Raw genomic sequence first — 20490 nt, 5'->3', positions numbered from 1 at the left:
CAATGCAGAGATGCGAATGACGCGATTTGCGCGAGTGATTTACATGTTAAGTCAATGCAGAGACTCGAATGACGCGATTTGCGCGAGTGATTTACATGTTAAGTCAATGCAGAGACGCGAATGACGCGATTTGCGCGAGTGATTTACATGTTAAGTCAATGCAGAGACTCGAATGATGCGATTCGCGCGAGTGATTTACATGTTAAGTCAATGCAAAGACGCGAATGACGCGATTTGCGCGAGTGATTTACATGTTAAGTCAATGCAGAGATGCGAATGACGCGATTTGCGCGAGTGATTTACATGTTAAGTCAATGCAGAGACTCGAATGACGCGATTTGCGCGAGTGATTTACATGTTAAGTCAATGCAGAGACGCGAATGACGCGATTTGCGCGAGTGATTTACATGTTAAGTCAATGCAGAGACTCGAATGACGCGATTCGCGCGAGTGATTTACATGTTAAGTCAATGCAGAGACACGAATGACGCGATTTGCGCGAGTGATTTACATGTTAAGTCAATGCAGAGACGCGAATGAGGCGATTTGCGCGAGTGATTTACATGTTAAGTCAATGCAGAGACACGAATGACGCGATTTGCGCGAGTGATTTACAGGTTAAGTCAATGCAGAGACGCGAATGAGGCGATTTGCGCGAGTGATTTACATGTTAAGTCAATGCAGAGACACGAATGACGCGATTTGCGCGAGTGATTTACAGGTTAAGTCAATGCAGAGACGCGAATGAGGCGGCAAGGATCATGCGAAACACGCGAACCACTTGAAAAATCTGAACTTTGGTGGATATTCCCGCCGCGTTAACCAATGAGGAGCCTACTTATTGCTGTCACGTGTTGAAGTGACTGATGGGAAACCCATAGGGGAAACCCCGAGGCCAGAGTAATTTAAAAATACTACTGTATTGTCACAAAATGTAGTTTTAATAGTTTTTCAGGCGAGAATGAAGTTGTTTAAAGCTCAAATATGTGATTTATTTATTAAGAGAGCTCCTATTTGAAAATTTGATCTTGTGTTTTCGGAGGTGTGAGACCCGGGCGATCACCGGAGCTCAGCGCTCATCAACCCCGGCGAGAGCAGCCTTAACTCGGCTAGTCCTTCTGCCGACTGCCGCTGCCTGGCAGAACCCCCTCCCATGACGCAAATTTGCGTCTGTTGTGTAGTGAATGTCACACGCAAATGGATTCAAAATGTTCACGTGTCCAACTTCGCACGAATAGCGAGATTTATTCGCATTATTCGCGTGCGGTGTGAACGCAGCATTAGGGTACCGCCCCAGTGACAGCAGTGTACCTTTTTATCTGAGATTTCCATGAATGACGTGTGCTATTGTACTTCTGTGGCATATACTTGGAGTATCTGAGAAGCTGCGCATGCAATAATCGGAGCCTTTGCCAAATCTCGTGAGGTTTTATTGCGATTTATCGTGCAGCCCTGGTGTGAACTATCCCGTAAACTGGAGATGAAGCTCACCAGCGCTCCACTGCTGAGGAGGATCATGAAGATGATGAAGGTCTCAAACCAGCTGTGCTCCACGATCTGATAGCACGTCTTCCTCAGACGCCACCAGGCTCGGCCCAAACCCTCTGTCGTGTTGATGTCACAGCACTGAAAGCGGCGGACGCACACTGGGGAAAAAACATTACAATTAAGATTCGATTTAAATTGAGTGTGAACTGATGAATTGAGAAATCAACTTTCCCTTAAAGGCCCACTGAAATCGAACGTGAAGTTTTTTAGCTTTTAGTATGACTGTGTTAGCCTTAAAGTTAAAACTAACTTAAAACTATGACAAAATTTGCATCTAGGAGATAAAAGCATCTATATATGTAATACAATTAAATAAAGAATGTGACTAAAGAAAAAATTATATGAAAACATAAAAAAATATTAACATAAAAACATTAAAAATGTTCTCAAACAAATCATAAAGTAAAAATGTATATATTTTGTACAAATATCATGGATTTTTTAAATATTCTTTTGTAGGAGTATGGGGTCCATGCTATGACATCATTTCCTGTTGTATGTTTTTGTCACGAGACATTAAAAATGATTCTTGTTGATGAATAAATTTAAATGGCTACAATAACAATAAGTCTTTTAAAAACAACAACAAATGCTGCACTTTTTAATTTTTTTAAAGAAATTAAGATTACTCCAAACTATAACTATAAACGGATTATTGACATATCAATCAGAAATAATTGACAGTATAAGTGAGAAGAAACTCATTCTGCTGACTTTTTTTACATTCGAAACCTCTTTGTTGAAATCAACACAACTTCAAAAGACTTCAAAGAGCTTGGAAACCCTTCAGAATATTCCAAACGCGCGCACACACACACACACACACACACACACACACACACACACACACACACACACACACACACACACACACACACACACACACACACACACACACACACACACACACACACACACACACACACACACACACACACACACACACACACACACACACACACACACACACACACACACACTTTGTTTCCATGTTTTATGGGGACTCTCCATAGGCGTAATGGCTTTGATACTGTACAAATCGTATTTTCTATCCCCCTACACTGCCCCTGCTCCTAAACCTACCCATCACACACACACACACACACACACACACACACACACACACACACACACACACACACACACACACACACTTTGTTTCCATGTTTTATGGGGACTCTCCATAGGCGTAATGGCTTTGATACTGTACAAATCGTATTTTCTATCCCCCTACACTGCCCCTGCTCCTAAACCTACCCATCACACACACACACACACACACACACACACACTCACACACACTGCCCCTAAACCTACCCATCACACACACACACACACACACACACACACACACACACACACTGCCCCTAAACCTACCCATCACAGAAAACATTCTGCATTCTTCCTTTCTCAAAAAACTCATCCTGTATGATTTATAAGATGTTTTCCCTATGGGGACTAAAAAATGTCCCCACAAGGACAAAGATTTCAGATATTGACATCTTTGTGGGGACATTTTGTCCCCATAACGTAGGGTTTACCAGCACACACACACACACACAAATGATAAAGTCAGCGGTGGGCTGTAAAATGTCCTCGTCTTGCTTTTTCTCGTGACCTAATCCTAGCCGGTATCACTGGCGCTCTTAAAGCCTGCCGTCTGTAACAACGAGTCCCTGCCATCAAATCCCATTTGAGCCTCGCGTGGTCGTCAAAGCGTCTCCATTACTCCATCTGAGCTCTTCTAAATTAACTTATTGCCTGTAAACTTAATAACAGGGTTATGGTAACAGGGTTCTCTCAACTCAATTTGTAGCGATGCTCCTGCTCTCCATTGGCCGCCTCAGACATTTTAGCACCCGGGCATCACCATTCATCAAGCAATTAACAGCCATCAGAGCCAAATCAAAAGGGCTGCGAGTCTGAGAGTTATGGGTGAGTTCATCATCTCAGGAAACACCCGGGCTGGCTCGCCGCTTTACGTTTCCACACACGAGAGCTGTGCTCACTATTGCAAGCACTTATATGCAGCGCTTATAGCCATTATAAACTACTTTTTTTTTAAATAAACGCCAAACCTACATGTATTTATTTAATTCCCAGAAAATATGATATGCTAAATTATTAATATATCATGCAGTAAAAATTCAAAATGTAAAATGCATTAATTTCTCCTCTAACTAGAAAGCGCTTAATGCATTGCATTTATTCAAGCTACTTTTTTTAGTAAATAAATATTGTATATTCATATTAATGTCTATAAATAAATAAATAGAAATTCTATATATTAGTATATTTATACATTATGTATATTAGTATGTCTATAAATAAATAAATATGAGTATGTGTATAAAATATTTAAATGTACATAAATAAATAAATGTTATAGTATCAGTATGTCGCATGTTTTAAATGGTAAAAAAGTGACTTATATTTCAGGGAAATATGGTATTTTAAAATCATAATGTTTCTCAAATGTATTAAAAGTGCAATATATAAACAAACAAGCAATGTTAATGTCTATAAATGAACTAAATAAATAAATGAAATAAATAAATAATAAATATTCACAGTAGTATGCCAATAAACAAGCAAAAATGCTAACAAATAAATAATAGGATGTCTATAAGAAAAGTAAATGTATATTAGTATCGATAAACACATACATATTAGTATTAGTATGTTGCACGCTTTAGATGATAAAAAGTGACTTATATTTGAGGACAATATGTTATATTAAACCAGTGTTTCCCAACCGGGGTGCTGTGTAAAAGGTGCCGGCACTCGCACCGCGGTTCATCTCACTTCTGATGTCGCATCTATAATATGGACTGAAATGGTCTCTCTTTATAAACTGTATGCGAGTGCTGCCGTATGTCTGAATATGAGCAGTCATTTCTCCGTCATCACCCGCGTGTAGAGCCAGAAGACACGAATGAGAATATCTGTCTCTCTGCACTCGTCCGAAAGCGCGCAAACGTTTCACAGCGTGCAAATATTGAGTTATCTTTCAAGTCTTGCGACTGAACGGACAAACTCACTCAAGTAGTGTGTCAACATGTCCATCTTGATGAGTATCCTAGCAGACATCGTCTGAATACGCCTTAAGATAACTTTATACAGTCGAGGAAGACGACACACATCCCTGCATTAGCTCTTAAAGGGGCAGCAGCCTTCACTGCTGTCGGTTTAATGTCAAACAAAAGATAGATATCCCTCACTGCTCTTGATTGAATAGCTTGTGTAAGTTTAATAAGGATTATTTTTTTAATTTAAATATGCAGTTATTTACATTTAATTACTTTATTCAATTTCTCTACCTTCACTTCAAAAACTTTTTTAGAAAAAGTTACCTGGTTGCCTTAAAATTTTGAGTTCATTGAAATTAAAAATTGTAGTTAATACAATGAAAATTTTTTGAGATTCGACAACCTTTATTAAAATATTATTAAAAGATTTTGTAAGCATATTGGGTAATTGTGTGTGTTTTATTTGTGATGACGCAGTGAAACATGCCAAATAGTGCTAATTTCATGATTTATCAAAAAATTTTGTGTGGTTCAGATACAATATTTTGAGTTTCTATTTATTAAACAAATTTCCTTCATTGTATCAATTCACATTTTTTATTTCAATAAACTCAAAATTTAAAGGCAACCAGGTTATTTACTTTTTTAAGTTAAACCAACAAAAAAACAAAAAAAAATTATACAGTGTAAATACTTATGTTGGACCCACCTGGAAAACCTGAAAGCATTGGTTATTTTATTAGTATCTTTGCTAAATAGTATTTATTTGTGCTGCTGCTTGTACACTGTAAAAAATTAAAAGTTATGACAACATATGTTAATAAGTTAGGAAATGTTCAACTGTTTTAATTAGTTATACAAGTTGTAACTCAGCGGTTCCCAAACTTTTTTACCTGCGCACCCCCTTCTATGTCCCGAACGGGTTCGCGCACCCCCAATACCCACTTAAAAAAAAAAAAAAAAGCAACAACAACAAAGCTTTGTTTTATCGCCATATAAAGACTGTTTAATCGTGGGCAAATAACCAGAACACGAATGACAATAACAACATCAAAAAAGTTTCAATATAATGCAACAAAGCTACGCACAAGCTTCCACTTTTAAGAGGATGTGACAGACACATGCTCAGTAACAGAAAGCACGGTTATTTTCAGCCGCATAAAAGTAAACATTGCAGCAATAGGCCGCCGAGATAACGGAGCCGAGCAAAGGGAGTGCTTTCAATGAATTCCTATGAAAGTTAAGCTTCCATATACATGAACTGAAACCGCGCCAGTGCGCGCACACCGTGAATGACAGCTCGTCAGTAAATGTGCACTCTGCGCGGCCAAGCAGATTTTAGTTTCAGTTTTGAATTAGTGCCGATTCGGAGGCGGGTTGCTTGAACTGTGGGTTCATTAGCCTATTATTCTTAATGAAAAACACAACAACACACAATGACAAACTCACTTACTTTTACATTTCACTTTGAAACCAAATCTTCCAAGATCATCTTGTCTTTTTTTTTTTTTTTATTGTATGGAAAATCCCATTAAAAAAACGCCATTACATTTTTCCAGAAGGGGAAGAAGAGGGACATAGAAGGGGGTGCGCAGGTAAAAAAGTTTGGGAACCGCTGAGTTACAACTTGTATAACTAATTAAAACAGTTGAACATTTCCTAACTTATTAACATATGTTGTCATAACTTTTAATTTTTTACAGTGTACAAGCAGCAGCACAAATAAATACTATTGAGCAAAGATACTAATAAAATAACCAATGCAGCTCGCGTACCCCTGGGGGTGTGTGCACCACACTTTGGGAATCCCTGTTGTAACTCATTATTTAAAGTCAGTTTAAATAACTTAAGTTGAAATAACTTAAACATCCAAGTCGATTGCACTGGAAAAGTTCAAAATTTGCCTTTTACAGTGTATTTCAGTTATTTGTTCTTATTTTTATTTTTTTTCATTTGACAGTAGTCCTTTTTTTCCTTAATATATCAAATACCGAACTGTGCTGAAACAGTGAACATAAAACTGTGATACAAACCCGAACCGTGAGCAATGTGTACCGTTACATCCCCAACGTAACACACGTGAGGGGGTGCCACAAAATTTACAAAATGTTCAAAGGGTGCCATGACTGGCATTTAACTGTGAAATCATTAGGATATCGTGCATCATTAATCTCTAAAATCCATTCACTTCTCCTTGAACTAGAAAGTTCTTATTGCATTGCACAGCACATTTTCCGGCAGTACAGACGGATTCTCCTGGGATTTCCCTTTATAATGTGTGAATCTGCTGCACTCTTCCAGCGGAGAGCTGTGGACTGATTCAATCCAGCCATGTGAAAATCTGCCGTTATTCGATTTATAGGTGAGAAATCTGATCTGCCATGTGAGAATTATCTGAGGAAATACACAGCAGCTCTTTCCTCATAAATCATTCACTCCTTCAAAGAAACCGCGGCTTATGGGCTGTCCCGCGAAGCTCTCCCATTGTTTTCTACCGCACGTTAATAAAGTCCACAGCTTATAAAGTGCAGATTTGAGGGGCATGCATGCACGCACACACACACACTGCCCCTAAACCTACCCATCACACACACTGCCCCTACCCCTAAACCTACCCATCACACACACTGCCCCTACCCCTAAACCTACCCATCACACACACACACACACACACACACACACACTGCCTCTACCCCTAAACCTACCAATCACACACACACACACGTTGGTCTATGTGGTTTACAGGGACTCTCCATAGGCGTAATGGTTTTTATACTGTACAAACCGTATTGTCTATCCCCTTACACTGCCCCTGCCCCTAAACCTACCCATCACAGGAAACATTCTGCATTTTTACTTTCTCAAAAAAACATCATTTAGTATGTTTTTAAGGCCATTTGAATTATGAGGACATTTGATATGTCCTCATAAACCACATTTATAGTGTAATACCAGTGTAATAGCCACACACACACACATCACTTCACAGAACAAACTCTTTCTTTACAAAGCAACTGCACCGATTAAAAAACCCTCAAGATGATTTGATCTTTTTTAATGTCTAATTTTCAAATTTTGGAGGGAAAGCTGCTTCAGGATTCCATATGGAATCTCCAAAGGTTCCGTCAGGCAACTCATATTTAGAACATTTATCATTAGATCATTTTCTGGATTTAGTTTTAATGCACTCATTCGTTTTTAATTCTCATAAAACTTTATGGATTACACTGCTCGTAAACACACTTTATCAATAGAAAATATAATCAAAATAACCTGTTAAACATGGAAGTATTGCGCATCATTTAAGACATTTCTCCTGATTTAGAATCTGGAATAAAGGGCTCTTTAAATGAGTTAAGAACTCGTGTTTTATGCTGATTTTTTTTTACTAACGAGTGTGCAAAATATCATGTTCAAAACTAATAGCATGAACAATTAGCACTTAATACGACTATTATTTTGGACGATGTTTGAAACTTTGCATTACTAGCACTTCTTGTCTTTTGCTTGTTGTGTTGAATAAAGAAGTAAATGTTAATAATTAGTTTTTCAAATGATATAAAAACATACACCGATCAGGCATAACATTATGACCCGTTGAGGCATGGACTCTACTAGACCCCCTGAAGGTGTGCTGTGGTATCTGGAACCAAGATGTTAGCAGCAGATCCTTTAAGTCCTGTAAGTTGCGAGGTAGGGCCTCCATGGATCAGACTTGTTTGTTGGGCACATCCCACAGATGCTCGATTGGATTGAGATCTGGGGAATTTGGAGGCCGAGTCGACGCCTCTAACTCGTTGTTGAGCTCCTCAAACCATTCCTGAAGCATTTGTGCTTTGTGTCAGGAGCATTATCCTGCTGGAAGAGCCACAGCCACCAGAATACCGTTTCTATCAAAGGCTGAACATGGTCTCAGCAATGCTTAGGTAGGTGGAGCGTGCCAAAGTAACATCCACATGGATGGAGGACCCAAGGTTTCCCAGCAGAACATTGCCCAAAGCATCACACTGCCTCCGCCGGCTCGCCTTCTTCCCATAGTGCATCCTGGGGCCATGTGTTCCTCAGGTAAGCCACGCACACACACACACACACCCGGCCATCCACGTGATGTAAAAGAACACGTGATTCCTCAGACCAGGCCACCTTCTTCCATTGCTCCATGGTCCAGTTCTGATGCTCACGTGCCACTCTTGGTGCTTTCGGCGGGGTCAGAGGTCACCCTGACTGGTCAGCGGCTATGCCGCCCCATACGCCTCAAACTGAGCTGCTCTGTGTATTCTGACAGCTTTCTATCAGAACCAGCATTAACTTCTGGAGCAGTTTGAGCTCCAGTAGCTCGTCTGTTTGATCGGACCCCACGGGCCAGCCTTCGCTCCCCACGTGCATCAATGAGCCTTGGCCGCCCATGACCCTGTGCCCGGTTCTACACTGTTCCTTCCTTGGAGCACTTTTGATAGATACTGACCACTGCAGACCGGGAACAGCCCACAAGAGCTGCAGTTTTGGAGATGCTCTGACCCAGTCGTCTAGCCGTCACAATCTGGCCAAACTCGCTCAAATCCTTACGCTTGCCCATTTCTCCTGCTTCACACACATCAACTCTGAGGACAAAATGTTCACTTGCTGCCTAATATATCCCACCCACTAACAGCAGCCGTGAGGAAGAAATCATCAGTGTTATTCACCTGTCATAATGTTATGCCTGATCGGTATATTTCGACACTAAGATCCGCTCTTCAATTTCATGTCTAACAAATAGGATAAAATAACTGTGATCTTTAATCATGCAAAGCTATTATAGTCAGACAGCTACGAGTCAAGAGTCAGCGTTTTTAGCATGTCGGGATGCATCTGATTAGACCGGCGGGTCGATGCTTTGTACAAAATCAAATATGGAGAGTCAGTCATCATCAAATTAACACAGGACCATTTCGTCTCTGACGGGCCTTTTCAAATCTTTGCTGACGCAGGACATTCAATTTAATGCCCCATTGCCCTTTTAAATGTCAGTTCATTGGTTAATGTTTTCCAACAAATGTTTGTGTGTGTGTGTGTGTGTGTGTGTGTGTGTGTGTGTGTGTGTGTGTGTGTGTGTGTGTGTGTGTGTGTGTGTGTGTGTGTGTGTGTGTGTGTGTGAGAACATTCCATTATATAGTTTTTTGCTAAATATTCAAGCATATACAGATAAACATGCCGTGTCTTTTGTCTTTTTTTATTTTAAAGGGATAGTTCACCCTGAAATGAAATCAGAGCCATCTTTCCTTCACCCTGCTGTTGATTTAATGCCCTGTGTCCTTCTTTCCCTTTCGGACCTCAAAAGCGGTAATTTTAAAAATATTTCTGCACGCGCTCCCTTCCTATTATGGTAGTGGATAGCGACCAGGTTAAAACATTACAAAAATGATACAAAAGTATGACGCAATGATACAGTGAGACGCGCGCCATATGTGGAAAGTGTCCGAGAGGCATACTATAAGGAGGTTTTGGGAGAAATAAACTATTATTCAGTCAAAACACTGAGCTCGGCCATTACTCTGTGCTGTAATGACTCGTACGAACCGTCAGCATGCGCGGTCTTGACAACCGGTACACAATATTTCACTTCAGGAGTGCTCAATTCCATGAGCACTTGATCTTACATTAAAAAAATAAATAAAAATTTCTTCTTTCTTCTTCCCTTTCTCTGGTTTTTGCTACTCTGAGCGTTATACAAATCTTGGTATTTGGGGCACTTTTTGTGTTTTGTTGCCTCTTCTTGACGGATCGCTTCCTGTACTCCTTACTACAACTCCTGAGTTGTTTGGATAAAAGCGTCTGCTAAATGCATAAATGTAAATGTATTAGTGTGTCTGTCTTTGTCTTATTGTGTTATATATAGTTTTTCCTTTTTTATTTGTTTCTTTTTTACTTATTTTAATTTTATGTATAACATCTGCCTGCCAGGGGGTCTGCAGATGCAAATTAGCCTTGTGCTATAATCTGGCATATTTACATTAGTTTTAAAGTTCATTGATATGCATTGTTCCCTCTTCTTAAAATAAATAAATAAATAAATAAAATAAACAAAAAAATAAATAAGACTCTCACGACGCAATGCGCATGCGCGGTCAGAACTGCTGTGGTAAAACTGCGGCTCTGCAGTCAGACCCTTTGCTCTCTGCGCCCACTTTTGCGCTTTTGATTGGTTCGTGTGAATTAATCGAGCTTTTGCTCATTATTAGATTAAATAATGCCGCTGTGAGTTCCTAATGTGTGGATTACTCACGGTCAGGAAAGCAGTTTTCCGGATCCATGGCCTCTTCCGCCATCTCCGAGTATTCGTCCTCCTCCTCGCCGGGTTTCCGGAGGTCGATGGTGCTGCCCTCTGATAGGCTGGTGTCATCGCTCTGAAAATCACGAGAGCCAATCAGATCACTGGAACAATGCATTTACATCTGCAATCATTCATGATTCCTGGAGATCTCACTGTGTTTCAGATTTACAAGAGAATCCTTCAGACGGATCTGTGAACAGTTTGACTGATACACACACTAAAGTACGCTTAACCTGCAACATCAAACCTATACAATATTTTAGAGATGAGCATAAGACAAATGTATACAATATAGGAGTGTGTGTGTGTGTGTGTGTGTGTGTGTAGGTTTAGCAGTGTAAGGGGATAGAAAATACGGTTTGTACAGTATAAAAACCATTAAGCCTATGGAATGTCCCCATATGTCACAAAAACAAACGTGTGTGTGTGTGTTTGAGATTGATAGAGTGTGTGTCTCTCTCTGTGTGTTTGTTTTGTGTGTGTCTCTGTGTGTGTGTGTGTGTGTGTGTGTGTGTGTGTGTGTGTGTGTGTGTGTGTGTGTGTGTGTGTGTGTGTGTAAGAGAGTCTCTCTCTCTCTCTCTCTGTGTGTGTGTTTGTTTGTTTTGTGTGTGTGTGTGTGTGTGAGAGAGAGAGCGTGTGTCTCTCTCTGTGTTTCTGTGTGAGTGAGTGAGTGAGTGTCTGTGTGTGTGTGTGTGTGTGTGTGTGTGTGTGTGTGTGTGTGAGAGAGTGAGTGTCTCTCTCTCTCTGTGTGTGTGTGTGTGTGTGAGAGAGAGAGAGTGAGTGTGTGTGTGTGTGTGTGTGTGTGTGTGAGAGTGAGAGAGAGTGAGAGAGAGAGAGAGAGAGACTCAGTGTGTGTGTGTGTGTGTGTGTGAGAGAGAGAGAGAGAGAGAGAGAGAGAGAGAGAGAGAGACACTCAGTGTGTGTGTGTGTGTGTGTCTGTGTGTGTGTGAGAGAGAGAGAGAGTGAGTGTCTCTCTCTCTCTCTCTCTCTGTGTGTGTGTGTGTGTGTGTGTGTGAGAGTGTCTCTCTCTCTCTCTCTCTCTCTCTCTCTCTCTCTCTCTCTCTCTGTGTGTGTGAGTGTGTGTGTGTGTGTGTGTGTGTGTGTGTGAGAGTGTCTCTCTCTCTCTCTCTCTCTCTCTCTCTCTCTCTCTCTCTGTGTGTGTGTGTGTGTGTGTGTGTGTGTGTGTGTGTGTGTGTGTGTGTGTGTGTGTGAGAGTGTCTCTCTCTCTCTCTCTCTCTCTCTCTCTCTCTCTCTCTCTCTCTCTCTCTCTCTGTGTGTGAGTGTGTGAGTGTGTGTGTGTGTGTGTAACTGCAGACTGATTTATTCTGCTATCCAGGGGTGAGTGAGCCTCCAGGTGCGACTCTCGTTTCCTTGTCGAACTGTGACACTCAGTCCATCATCACGCCGCTCAAACAGAGGCTCGCTCATGCTAAGTGGAGCTGAAGCCCGCGCGCGTCTGACTGGCCGGCGGTGTGAGATTGTCCAATGAAATATAAAACCAGACCGGCTGAACTTCCCTCCGGATAACAGCTTCACCCTGACACCATAACAGCAGGAGAAACTCATCCGAACAAACATCACAAGACCCGAGCGAGTCGAACCGAGTGTGTGTCTGTTAGGAAGAGCTTTAGCTGCTAACACACAAAATGCTTAAAATGTCTTTCTCTTCAAGGGAAATGGACCAAAAATAAACCAAAATAAGATATTGACCAATAAAATTCTTGCTTAGGGTGATCATGCAGATCCAAAAGTAGAAAATGATGATTTATGGCTGCACAATTATCTTCAAAATCAAGGAATAGTGAGTAATAATCTCAGATTATAATGGCACAGCACGAGTTAATCTCAACCTGTCCAGATCCAGGGCACTTTTTTTTTCTTCATATTTGTATTAAATTATTAAATAAAAAATATATATGGTAATACTTTATGTAAAAGTGTCCTTGTTACAATTATGCATAATTACGTGCACTAACCCTCAACCAAACCCTACAGTTACAGTAATTATATATATATATAAAATTACTGTAACAATGACACCTTAATATAAAGTATAACCAAATATATATCTTATTTTATTTACAAAAACATTTTTGATTCCATATTAATAATTTATTAAATGAAATAAAGAATATTATTACAATTTTAATATTTTAATGTAAAAACATTTAGAAAAAATAAGTAATTGCATATCCTGTAAATCTAGCTGTAAATTAAGAAATAATTAATTATCTTTGCACATTACCATTATTTTCATGATAAAAAAAGCACATTAACAAAATACACATTTTGTGTCTATTTTTGGTTATATTTCTAATACTTATAAGTATTTATGATAAATCATTTAATAATTTAATTTATTCTGAATATAACAGTCAATTGTTTAAACCATCTGAATACAATTCATTTGTATATTTGTAGGAAATACAGCAATTTGCAGATTTTTTTGGATTGTAAAATGTGCGCTTATTCATCATGAACAAAAAAACTCAATGAAAAAAATTGTAATGGTCATTAAAAATGTAAAAACAGGCTTAAAACATTGGCCCCACTTTATATAAGGTGGCCTTAAGTACTATTTACTTACAATAAAAAATAAGTGCAGTGTACTTACTGTGTTCAAATTGTATTGCAAAAGACCTTTGCTGATATTGAGCTGGGATACGGGTAGAGTTAGGTGTAAGGGAAGGGACAACTGCTCTCCAAAAAATGCTGGGTTAAAAACAACCCAAGTTGGGTTAAAAATGGACAAACCCAGAAATTGGGTTGTCTGAACCCAGTGAAAGGACCCATGCAAACAACCCAATTTCTGGGGTTGTCCATTTTCAACCCAACTTGGGTTGTTTGTTTTTAACCCAGCATTTTTTAGAGTGTGTGTAATTACAAATGAATTAATTACAGACATAATTACAAGCAGGTATTTTTAAAAATGGAAAAACATACACAATAAGTGCATTGTATCAAATGATAAATTACAATGTTAGTACATAGTAGTTAACGCCACCTAATATAAAGTGGGTCCACAACATTTTATCTTGATTTTGGGGTGAAATTTTGGAGAGAAAAAAATTTGGGATTGTAAAATGTGCGTTTAATTATCATGAAAACAACTGAACAGTGCAAAAAACTGTAATGGTCATAAAAACAGACTACATTTATTTATTTGGGGACACTAAAATTATGATCCAAGTTATTCAACTAAATATACAAATTACATTTATTTAATTCTATAAACTATCCAAATCAAACTAGCCAAATCAATTTAGTTGCAGTATTGTCCTGTTTAACACTGTGAAGCTGCTTTGAAACAACCGTCATTGTAAAAGCGCGATATAAATAAAGTTGATTGATTGATTATATCTTGATTTTGGGGTGAAATACACAACCCTGGACATGTCCAGGCAGATTCTCCCCTAAAAAAACGAGACAAAATCAGATGTGTGATATTCCCCCGACGGTACAGCCTCAGTCTAATCTCATTTTCTCTCCATTTTAGCGTCTGATTCCCTCTCCTCACTGTCTGAATCGTCCTCCCTAAACCACGCAGCTGTCCTTCAGTCCTTTGACAACAAACACAGCCGACCTTTCCTCCGATTAGGGCTCGCTTTGACTGCTATTGTATGATCTGATGAGATTGCAGAGGAATATGATCCCGTACTGGCCGAGCTCTCGGTAAACAGGTAATGAGCTCGCTGTGACATCATCAATATCCCTGCGTTTGCTCGGAGTCGGGAAGCGTGACGGCCACTCTCACGCAGCTTTGTTCGCACGAATCCCGGAGCAATCTCGGCATGCGAGGAATCCCAGCGCGGAGGAGGTTGAGTTGCACAAACCGGCCGCCACAAAAGCCCCATAAATAACCTCTCGCAGGGCCAGGAACCTGAAATCAGACTCCGGCGCATGTCAGGTCAAGTCAGCTTTATTTATATCACGCTTTTACAATCACGATTGTGTCAAAGCAGCTTCACAGTGTCAAACAGGACAATACTGCAACTACATTTGATTGGGCTGTACAGTCTCTCTGGAGAAAACTGTGATGTCATCAGCTCATTTCAATTTATCATATAGCGACAATGTTGGCAGATCAGAGATATAGTTTATAGAATTAAATAAGACCTCAGTCTGTTGTGATTGGTCTACTCTGCTCTGATTGGTCAGATGATCCAGTCTGTTGTGATTGGTCTACTCTGCTCTGATTGGTCAGATGATCCAGTCTGTTGTGATTGGTCTACTCTGCTCTGATTGGTCAGATGATCCAGTCTGTTGTAATTGGTCTACTGTGCTCTGATTGGTCAGACGGCCCAGTCTGTTGTAATTGGTCTACTGTGCTCTGATAGGTCAGACGGCCCAGTCTGTTGTGAACTTCTACATGATATAACTTTTTTTTAAAGGGGTGGTTCTGTGGTTTTTTTCTAGGCTTGGTTGTGTTTATGGGGTGCAGTATAACATGCTCCTGTGATGCAAATTGACGATATTTGCGTCATCTTTGGAATATTTGGCCAAAGGCTAAAGACTACATCCAGCAGAGGGAGCTGTTTCCTCATGTTTTCAACTCGCACATGAGGGATGGAGATCACACTCACAGCTCAGCTCGCAGCTGCAGGCACTCATGGAAACGGAGCTATGTGGAGCAAAGTGAGTGTTTTAACTTCTCAAATTAATTTCTATGAAAGTTAAGCTTCCAAACGCATGAACTGAAAACATGCCACAGACTGGAGACATGCTGTGAATGTATGCCGCAAGCATGGTCGCGATTACCTCAGCTCTCATCACGAGAGCTCATCAGCTCATTCATGACGTTAAATGTAATCGTTAGTGCTGTGAGACTCACGGCAGAGTCCTGCACGGGTCCATTTTTGGAGACCCGCCCCCGCCCGTACCCGCAAGGTTTAGCACCAGATCCGACCTGTGACCTGTGAAAATTTCAAAATTAAGTCCGCACCCGCCCAGACCCGTTAATATTTGGCCCGTTACCCGACCCGTACCTGCGATAAATCACACGCTAAAATCATTCAAATTAAAATGCTTTAATTTTTTAACCTGCACCTCTCTCAACATCACAACAGCGTCATGAATGGGCTAATGAAACAGGCAAAAGTGCCATTAAAGACTCGTTGTCAACAATTTCATTTAGCTACTCCACTCACCAACTTTACTTTTACTTCATCCATTGCTACTCCTGCAACGCTCGCTCCGACTGGGCTACGAGAGGCATCAACAAAAGTTTCAATGTCGCAGTGGTGGTGACGTGATGGGTCAAATGGCATATCGTTGTTGCGTGTATGTGTAATGGTAATTTGGACATAGAAATTGTAATAGCCGACAATATGTTCGAGGGGGAAGAAGGAGGCGGGAACCGGCGAACATTTAAAAGACTTTAACCAAACAAAACGAAAGTAACGTGAGCAGCCCCTCACCGACATCTGTCACGCGCACACACATAATAAAACGTAAACACAACTCAACATCAAATCCAGGTCTGGTGATCTCTCTTCCCATGATATGCCTCCGAGCTCCCTCAGAGGACTCGAGACCGGTGTGGCTCGCAGGTGACGCTCATTCACAATCACGCCCCGGTCTCGCTCGCTCTCTCTCTCTCGTCCACCTCGCCACAGAAATATTGCACATATTTTTCATCCGCTCTACTACCCGCCCGCACAGAGTTAATTATCTGCCCGCATCCCTGACCGTGAATTTTATAAATGTTACAATCCACCCGTTTTAGCCACTTTTATGCGAGTACCCGACCCGTTGCAAGACTCACAGGGCGACTCACTCGTTATATTGAACACACACGTTCAGTTTTTAATTGTAGTGTCTGTTCTCTAACTCAAACTCAGTCACTGTAATCCAGTAGAGGTGGCTTTGGGAGTGGCCTCACAGGGCAGCGAGGCATTCTGGGAATTGTAGTCTTTCATCCACGAGGCAAAAATACATTTTCTGTCTTTTCTCAGTCTAGAAGACACCAAATTCAAAAATAATTTCACATTTCTACTACATTAATGACCCAGTTTAAATACAGATTCATCCTCCCAGCGTTGAAGTACCTCTTTAAAAAGAGTTATTAAACACAATCATTTGCGAAAAACAATAACTTTCAGTCTTGCGCTGTCTGACACACACACACACACACACACAGAAACGTGAACGATTTTGTGACATACGGTAAATGTTTGCTAAAACACTGCTGGTCACTTTCAGAAGTTGTAGCGATGCTTTCTTTTCCCAGAGAGAATGTGAAACACAAATGGTTTCATTCTCAGTTTTTAAATAATTTTTTAAAATATAATTTACATATATTTTACACACTAATTGCAATATCGTATCGCATATCAAATATCGCATTATTTAACAAGATATTGCATATCGCATTTTTCTTCAATATCGCACAGCCCTAGTTGAAAGATGAAAGTGGAAATCATGAGCACGAGCAACGAGCCGAACACCACGAGCCGTCTGATTCTGGCACGCCATGGGTCACCTGAGCCGTTTCTCAGAACACACTCGGCTCTTCTCCGGAAACACACAGAAGACGTGGATCCGGACAGACAAACCCAACCTCAGGCATACACACCGCCATATGCTTTCTGAGGCCCGAGCGCCTGACACACACCAGCTCTAATTAGGCTCATCTGACCTCACTTCGAGGTGAAACGTGTCGGACTAAAGTAGGATGCTCAGAGTGTGTGTTAAAAAACTACATCTGGACGAAGACATTAACTATTCCTTAAAGGGAAAAAAAACTCCTCCCCCTAATGTCGCTCCACACCCGTAAGACCTCCGTTCATCTTCACACACAGTTTAAGATATTTTATATTTAGTCTGAGAGCGTATGCAAGTGTATGCACACTATACTGTCCATGTCCAGAAAGGGAATAAAAACATCATCACAGTAGTTCATATGAGACATCAGTGGGTTAATTAGAGTCTCTTGAAGCGTCCAAAATATATTTGGGTCCAAAAATAACAAAAACTACGACTTTATTCAGCATTGGCTTCTCTTCCGGGTTTGTTTTCAATCCTCAAATAAAGATTCAAACGTTTCTGAATCAGTGAATTAATTAATGATTGGGATCGCGTGTCAAACTGCTGAAATCACGAGACATTGGCGATCCGAGTCATGATTCACTGGTTCTTAGACACAAATGAGTCCGTCGTCGTACAGTACGAGTGCACAGCTATAAAAGTGCGAATCTTCAGGAAATGCAAATGTACCGTATAATCTGAGTCTCAGGGTCACTCTTATAGGAGGATTTATATAGAAACCAGAACGCTCAATATTAATCACACCTTGAATAAATGAATAAATAGTTGCCTGTTTGTCAATCCATCTATAAATAAATATAAGTACCCCTATCAATATATAAATAAATAACATTATATGTATGACTATAAATAAATAAATAATATGCAAAAAATAATTTACATTTACATTTAATCATTTAGCAGACGCTTTTATCCAAAGCGACTTACAAAAAAGGGGAGAGTAATAGAAGCAACGAAACAGACAAGGCCAACAACCTGTAAGAGCTGTAAGAAGTCTCAGTTAATTAGCACAGTACACCAATTTTTTTTTGTTTTTTTTTTGACATCTACAACAAAAACTCACGTACGCAAAATGCCGAACACTGGATTTTGATAGCTATGATAACAACCCATTAGGACTAAGGCTGTTGAAAAAATAATAAAATAAACAAGAAAGAAAACAAACAAAATGTATATGAATTCTTCTGTAATTAAAGGGGGGGTGAAACACTCAGTTTCAGTCAGTGTCATGTCAATCTTGAGTACCTATAGAGTAGCATTGCATCCTGCATATCTCCGAAAAGTCTTTAGTTTTTTAATAATTATATAAGAAAGATGCGCTGTTCCGAGTCTTTCCGAAAAAAGCCGAGCGGGTGGGGGCGTGTCGTGTGAGCGGAGCTAAATAATGACGTGTGCAGCAGCGCGCTGTGTGTTGAGTCGAGCTGTGTCATCCCTAACAGCGGGAAAAAAACTTTATTCAAAATAAAAATATGGCTTTTAATCAGATACAGCCATACATCTATGATCCGGAATCAGACCCAGAGGCTGCAGTTGAACAGGAGCAGCAGCAAAAACGTCTAGAGCAGGACGTCTCTATGTGCTACAAGTTATACACTAACTATATAATATGCTTAGCGGCTTGTGTTATTTACATATTTATACTTGAATTATATCGTCGTATTTTTGTCTTTGAAGGTGTACATGTGGGAAGTGCAGTTGTGCACGTGTGTGTGTGTGTTTACGCGTGGTTTGTGTAGACGTTAGTAAGCGGACTGGTTTTGCACGGCAGGCTAGTTAGTGTTTACATAGAAAGACACGGAATAGTAGCGCATTTGAATGAAGAAGCGCGCTTATTTAGTTCAACATATTTCCCCACTCTTTGTGTATTGTTGTTTGGAGTGCTTTTACAATACACAAACATAAAGTTACACATATAGTGGCCAGCTAAACAAATGTACACGCACTACACATCGCATGCTCCATTGATCAATTAACTATACGTGATCATGTTTGGGCTACTTGATGAGCATAGGCAAAAACACAGACATTTGAATCAGTCTCACTCACCGCCTGCGGTTCTAACGTTAGGACCTTTATCGTTGGGACTGCTCCATCCTTCAGCATTAGGCGATTGGGAAAATCCGGCGTCGAGCTGGGCCTTGTTTATGAAACAGTCGGCACCGAAATGCAGCGAACAGATATAAACATTCGCGCAACTCAGTTGCTGATCCGGAAAAGCAAATTACATCCACTGTTGCCTTAACGCGGGGTTTTGGCGAATCTGTGCAGGACTGTCTTGGTCTGGCAACCAAAAACGCACTTTTTTGGTGACATCACCTGTGCAGCAGCCTACGAGCCAGCGCTTTAATGGGGGTAGCCTGTTACTTTCGCTCTCTCCCTCTCTCTCTCTCTCTCCCTCTCTCACGCGCTTCCGGTAGAATTGTCCGTAAGGCCCATACAAGGAAATTCCGCCCCCATTAACGTCAAAGGGGACGCATGATCGCAAAAAACTTGCCGAAACTTATGACTAACCGGAAGTAGTATTTTTGACAAAGAAATACTCCCATCAAACGTCCACCTTAACTTTTGAAACTTTGTCTATGTTTAGTATGGGATTCCAAGTCTTTAACAGTGGAAAAAGCTCAGTATGCATGAAACAGCATTTCACCCCCCCTTTAACTAATAAGTATTCGTATGTCTAGAAATAAACAGTGTATTTTAATACTACAACATTTATAAATAAATAAATAAATATCGTTATATATCGAGAGAGAGAGAGAGAGAGAGAGAGAGAGAGAGAGAGAGAGAGAGAGAGCGAGAGAGAGAGCGAGAGCAGAGGATCTGTAGACACTGTGATCTACAGCAAATAGAGGATGAGAAACACTTTCTGCTAATCTGTCCTAAATATCAGCATGTGAGAGAAACATTTCTGGCCAGATTTGAAGCACTGATTCCATCATTCACTGAACTGAGTGATACTGAGAAGATGAGATCGCCTGCACAATATGTGTTCGCCATTCACAATGCTAGAAACAGTTAACGCTCTAGAGCTTCAGCTACTCATCTACTGAGATG

General features: G+C 40.3%; 1 protein-coding gene across 1 annotated transcript in view; it reads right to left on the bottom strand.

The window, feature by feature from the left end:
* Positions 1–20490, bottom strand: part of scn5lab (sodium channel, voltage gated, type V-like, alpha b) — a 219226-nt gene that overhangs the window by 31624 nt on the left and 167112 nt on the right. Inside the window, exons 18-19 of the mRNA XM_067435448.1 lie at positions 10843–10963; positions 1492–1646 (exon numbers count right to left, since the gene is read on the bottom strand). Coding sequence (XP_067291549.1) covers positions 1492–1646; positions 10843–10963 — 276 coding nt within the window. The remainder of the gene's footprint in view (positions 1–1491; positions 1647–10842; positions 10964–20490) is intronic.

Source organism: Pseudorasbora parva, chromosome 24, assembly GCF_024679245.1.
Source record: "Pseudorasbora parva isolate DD20220531a chromosome 24, ASM2467924v1, whole genome shotgun sequence".
NCBI lineage: Eukaryota > Metazoa > Chordata > Actinopteri > Cypriniformes > Gobionidae > Pseudorasbora > Pseudorasbora parva.
This window is presented reverse-complemented; position numbering and strand designations above follow the sequence as displayed.